We start from the raw sequence: 6,146 nt of genomic DNA on the forward strand, positions 1-6,146 counted from the left end.
ATGGAGCTTTAAATAATGGGACAAAAGAAGAAGAAAGCTAAAAAAGTTGGTAAAATAAGAAAATGTGCAGGAGCAACTGCAGCAGGCTGCATGCATGCTGGTGCATGCACACAAAACACTTTTCAAGAGACATTTCACTTTTAAAACCCATTACACAGGCGCACACAGACACACACACACATAATGCGTCAGTGTTTTGATGGTGCAGTGATTCAGATAGTGATTACTATAAATCACAACTATGAAGGCAGCAACACAAGTGAGTCATTAAGAAGTGAGTCAGCTTTAACATTGGTCTGACACTTACCATTATCAACATGAACATAATAAAACAGTTATTGTCAGTGAGGTCTGTGAAATTTGAAGGGACAGTGTGTGGAATTTGAAATGTTCACACGTTCGTATCTGAATGTCACCTCTGGATAACGAGCAGTTCCACTAGAGGCAAGCTAATGATATCAGCTGCTAAAGGCCAAAACAGTCTCACACATATACTGTACACTCAGAGTGCGACAAAACAATACCAGCAACACAATCACAGACTGGCAGTGAAAACCAGTATAGTGAAGATCATTGGTTATCTCTTTTGGCGGTTAGACTGTCGGACCTGTTGATTTCAATCAGAATAGTTTGAGAATAGCTTGTCGTGGTGAACAGGTGTACTGCTGAGTGTCTTTCACTCAGTGTTGTTGATAACTGTTCCCCCTTTGTTACAACCTGTTTGAATTGCTGTATATCTTTTATTTTGCCACATTACATAATGCTTCAGTGTTTTGATGGTGCAGTGATTCAGGCGGTGATTACTGTAAATCACAATACTGCAGCAGCACAAGTGACTCATTAAGAAGTGAGTCAGTTTTAACACGGGTCTGACGATTACCACTATCAGTAATACATTATATTATATATCATAGCACTTGTTGTTCAAAGCTTTGTGACTTTTGGAGTTAAAAGCATTGAACAAGTGCGCATGGATATGTTATATGCTAATATACTCATGCAAGTGCGTCCCATCCAGGTTCATCACTTTTTTGTGTCCCCTGGAAAGACTTCTGTTTTTGTCAGTACTTGTAGAACGTGTGGTCAAATTTCTGTTTTATTAACTTGTTTGTGTTTTTGTCTGTTTGCATGTGTTTTCTTAAGTTGCAGTGCATCGAGCTCTCAGGGCCACCGTGGCGTTAATAAACAGTTATTGTCAGTAAGTTTCCTCACTTTGTGGATCAAACATCACAATGAGTTCGTCCGTGCACCGTGGACTCCTTTTTGTACTAAAACTAGGAGTTGCCGTGAGCCATGGTGTGGAGTGATGATGTCACTTTTTGGTTCTGAGTTGAGTTGTTCTGGCATTACGAGGCGACCAACACCTCACTAAGACACTTTAGGTTGGTTTTTGCTTCAATTTGTCCCCTAATGCAACACACAAGTGTTTTGGGTTGTTGTTTTTTTTTTTTAAGATAAAAATTAATTTTTAGTTCTTTTATGTCACACCACAGGACATTATGTCACACTTAAAGACAGTAGGACAATACTAATTATATTCATTTCTATCTTGTGTGACAGTGACAGACTTTTCACAAGGCGCTATCTCTGTAATATTTTTTAATGTGACAGTAGGGCCTACTAGGCAATTTAGAAATGGCTGAGTTGACCTGCTTTATGGAAGTTTTAATACAGAATTACATTTACAAAAGCAAAAAAGTTCAGCCGCCACCCACCACTATTACTAATGCTTAGTTCACACTACATGATTTGCCAAGGACATTGGTCAATTTCTATTTGTGAAATTTTCAAAGACACATTCCAAGAGACTCGCTGACACATCGCAGATGCCCAAAAGGTATTTAGCAGATTAGATATCAGGGAGTCCAAATCCATTAGTGTGACCAGTGTTGTGACCTGCTAGTGACTGGCACTGAGCTACAGCCAATGACAGCACAACACATGAGATGAGAGGATACCTGGGGTAGGAGTTGTGTAACATCAATCTCTGCTGCCCGCATATCCCCCATTCTTATCCACATTATTTTATTTTATTCCTTGTTTTTTCGCTGAAAATCAGTGCACAAGAACGCCCGTTTCATGTGAACATTCATTTTGGAAGAAAAAAAGTCCTGTCTCATGCATGGTATTCATCATTTCCTGTGTCATTTATCATGTGTTTTCGTGACAAAATGTAGTTTGGAGACCAGACAGACTTGGGGGATTCCTCCTGGTGAAAGATCTTGTAATCTGTGACCCCTTGACACTGATCAGTCATGCAGTGTGTAAACCACAATGATTTTATAAGACATGTTGAGTATTGTGAACAGTAATGCAAACTGGTGACTTTGAAAGTCATGTGGTGTGTACATGGCATAACCTGCCTAAATATCCTAAGGCAGAAAAAATAAACAACTCTTTACAGTTGTGAATCTGTCACCAGCACGTTTGGCATCTTTACTTTGCTATATGATAAAAAACAATTAATCAAAGTCTCAAGAATTTAATATTCCTAGATCAACTGCATGCTCATCAGAAATCAAGTTTCTGCACAACCAATGAAAGAAGAAAACATATTTATAATGTATACTGTACGTTGTCCATGGGCAAAGAAAACACAAGTCAGTCAGAGTCTGCTGCTGCTCTGAAGCACTGACCAGAGTCTGAGCAGCGTCTGTCATCTGTTAACTGCAGGTCGGGGTCAGGGCGGTACATCTGTGATCTTCCTCTTGCGGTAGTTGAGAACCAGACTGGAGGCAGTGAGCTGTGTGGCCTGACCCTTCTCCCAGCTCTGGAAACCATTGAGTCCACTTTGTCCGGACCTGAACAGACCTTTCTCCAGACAGTCCAGACGCTCCACCAGTGCAGATGTGTCCTCATTGTAGGCATTCTGGGAAGAGTCCATTGTCCGTCTGAACCGGCCAATGAATGTCTGATGAAAGACAATATGAAGAGTTTCAGAACCAATAGAAAAATAATAAGGTACTGCAGTTAAGGTATTTTATATTAATGGGTTTTTTATTAATCATTTTTTGAACCAGCCTTTGACATAAAATTTTATGTTAAACTTGACATATGTATAATTTCATGTGAATAGCTTTAAGATCTTTACAAAAACTGAACTGGCCCCTGTTAAGTTACACTGAGTTCTAACATTTGACAGTAAATAAAGCTTGTATTTAATTTATAAAGCTGCTATCAGATGAAATTCCTGATTTCCACCTTGATATTTTTGGTTCTTTAGTCTGAGCACAGAGCCTGGGCCACTGCCTGTGCTGCACAGTGTGTATATATATATATATATATATAATATTAACACTGACATCCACATATTGATTTTCTTCTTTTTTTTTACCATTTCAAATCAGTAAAATCTTATTTCATTGTAGAACTGTTTGCCATGCATTGATTCGCTTAGCCCCTCCTTGCCCCGCTCTCTCTCTCTCTCTCTCTCTTTTCTCACAAACACACTGACAACAGACTCGTCTGTCACACTGGGACTGGGCATCAGGAGCACCTGGAGAAATCCTGCCACATCAGTGCACCTGTGGACCGTCACAAAATCCATAAAGCTTTTACCGGCCCTGTCTGTGCACCTCACCGCCCAGACCCAAGTCGGCAAGGGTCATTATTAGTTTGACAAAGTGAAGCCTACACCCCCCCGGACACTAGCTGAGGTAATGGGGATGATGTCCATAAATATATCCAAAAATCCAAATGTACCACTTAAAGTTTGTGAAAACCTTGTGGAGTGTAAAGGTTTGAAAGTGTGCAACAACCCTGTGTTATGACATTAGAGTCAATCTGCCTGGTAACAGCTGCATCACACAAACTGTATTCTGACATATTCTCTGATCTGAGTGCACCCCCTAGTTGTAATGTATGAAATGACACTGCTGTGACTGTTATTAAATCTGTTAAGTGTCTGTTGATCTGTGAGAATGTGTTGTGAAGACTCTGGGCTGTGGTAACAATGCAACATGTATTCATATTAAATTTAACCACACATGTATTGATACGTTGAAAGCAACCCAGAGAAATGTTTTAGGGTCTGTGAGCTTGTACAATTCTTTCTCTCTCATGCACTTATGTAGTCGTTTCTCACTATGATATACTTATTTGTTCATTTTAAAATTTATTGTCTTTAGCAGAGTCTAAGCACACTTAATAATTCCTCTCCTGCAGGTGTGTCTCACCTCCCAGAGGTCGTAAGTACACGCTGCTTTCATAAATCTATTAAGGGGTTTGCAGAGACATGCTGTGTCCTTGATGAAGGAAATAAATCTTTGTAAATAATGTGTAAATAATGTGTGTAACAAGGACCCCTGTCTGATTTAAATATTTATTATTTGTTAATGGTTGTCCAGCGTAGACCTGGACACAATTATAAATAGTATCACACCAGTATCAGTGGTGAGGTTTGATATTTAATAGCAGCACTTTTTTGGACCTTCTCACATTAAATTAACCCCTCTGTGGTATAGTTGTGCAAGCTGTTGTGTTCACCTGCAGCAGTGTCTGTGCAATATCTGGATTCTCTGGGCTATCAAAGTGTAGCATCTGGGATCCCAGGCTGTAGTAGTAGGGCCCCATCTTATGCAGATCCACCACGTTTGGGTCAGCGTTGAACACGGTCCTCCAGCCCTGTCTGTACACTTTAGGAAGCTCCACTGACACCACCCTCCTCTTTCTCTCATACAGACCCTTGGACAACCACAGAGGAAGCTCCATCTTTGTACCCTGACATAAAGGAAACAGACTTCAGAGTTACTGTCATGGTCCGTGCACTCTAGAGTCCATACTGCAAATATGTGTGTTGCTGCAGGCACAGGTTTGAATGGCCTGTGTCCCATGATCAGCCAGCATGCACAATACCAGGATCCTGGTACTTAAGCAGTTTCATGGAATCTAAAATCTTCTTCTATCCTTCTATTGTTTGTGATATTTCTTTAACTAGATTATTTTGAATTCGTTTCATACAGAAAATCTATTTCAATCTCAACTGAACCGTTTTATGCATCCCCATCCAGTTACTGACCACAAAACAAAACTTCATTATGATCAATGTCTGATTTTCACAGGTAGGTCGTATTATCTCTATTATGTCGACCTGCGACTTAACGTTGTTGAAGTTTAATTTTTATTGACTCAAAAGCTTTTCGGAAAATTATAAATATGCCGGATTTTAAACTGAGTCATGTTAATTCTTAAATTGTATTAATAAAACTTCCGCATATGTAACTCTACCAATACAAAGAGGAAAGAATAAACAGCAAAACATTGAATCGAGTTTAGCGTACGTTTCTTTACACAACAAAAGCATTTATATCTGAGTTACTGTTTGGTATAGTCCTGATATTTTTAGAAAAAATACATTCACAATATCTTAACTGACACTGTGTTTAGTACATTTGCCTCAATAACGTTACCGACCTCCGCTATGTCCTGAGTGTCACTAGACTTCTCCAGGAATCCAAGACGTGGGAAAGTGCATTCTGTCCGGATGGGAAGTCTGTCATGAGAGAGCAAAATATCGTCGAGAGACAGGAAATTCTCCTCCATCCCAACCCCAGGCTGTACGGGAAGATACGACTGTGTATCCATTTCTGCTTAAATGCGAGCAACAGCAGCAAATACACCAAATATATACTCCAAATATTGAGCATAAACTTCTCTTGTTGTGTTTTTCTTCTTCCTCCTATCACTTTTGGCGCCAGGACGTGTGGACCAATCAGAGAACTGCTGTGAGGTCTACGCCTAGACCAGAGCAATCGAGTCAATCTGATCGAACGGAGTAAAAAAGGGGATCTGCTCTCCACACCTATGATGTTTTTTTCTGCTTCATATTGTAATCATTACTGTTTGGTTGCGTTTTGTTTTTTTCTTTTTCTTTTTTTTTTCTTTTTTTTAATAATGTGGTTGTTTTCAGTTTTTTTTTAAAAGCTAAAAATAAAATTTAACAAAATCTAAAATATATTATCTACATTAGGGAAATATAATACCCTGACAAAACTGCAATCATTTCAATGACAGTGAAATTAAAATCAAAATTAAATTCACCCCCCCCCCCCCAAAAAAAAAGAGTCAGTTGCAATTACGATTTTAGCCATTAGAGGTCAGAATATTACCATTATACATTTCAAGTCCCATTTCCTCCGTTTTGAAAA

The 6,146-nt window shown here is 39.2% G+C and overlaps 1 protein-coding gene across 1 annotated transcript; it reads right to left on the bottom strand.

Annotated features, from left to right (window-relative positions):
* Window positions 1-1,628: 1,628 nt before the first annotated feature.
* Window positions 1,629-5,695, bottom strand: gins3 (GINS complex subunit 3). The gene is made up of 3 exons (XM_023397363.2): window positions 5,413-5,695; window positions 4,486-4,719; window positions 1,629-2,911 (listed from the first exon to the last, which is right to left on the bottom strand). Exons 1-3 carry the CDS (start codon window positions 5,581-5,583, stop codon window positions 2,681-2,683), a joined length of 636 nt encoding a protein of 211 aa, XP_023253131.1. The 5' UTR covers window positions 5,584-5,695; the 3' UTR covers window positions 1,629-2,680.
* Window positions 5,696-6,146: the final 451 nt, after the last annotated feature.

This window comes from Seriola lalandi, unplaced genomic scaffold, assembly GCF_002814215.2.
Source record: "Seriola lalandi dorsalis isolate HSWRI2012SDOR001 ecotype SW California unplaced genomic scaffold, Sedor1 jcf7180002055008, whole genome shotgun sequence".
Classification (NCBI taxonomy): Eukaryota; Metazoa; Chordata; class Actinopteri; order Carangiformes; family Carangidae; genus Seriola; species Seriola lalandi.

What these genes read in the sequence shown, in the direction of transcription:
- gins3 (XM_023397363.2), bottom strand. Translation starts at nt 5,583, where the DNA reads ATGGATACACAGTCGTATCTTCCCGTACAGCCTGGGGTTGGGATGGAG. An exon ending in ACACTCAGGACATAGCGGAG is followed by an intron (nt 4,720 to 5,412) that starts GTCGGTAACGTT and finishes CCTTTATGTCAG; the next exon opens with GGTACAAAGATGGAGCTTCC. An exon ending in TTGCACAGACACTGCTGCAG is followed by an intron (nt 2,912 to 4,485) that starts GTGAACACAACA and finishes GTCTTTCATCAG; the next exon opens with ACATTCATTGGCCGGTTCAG.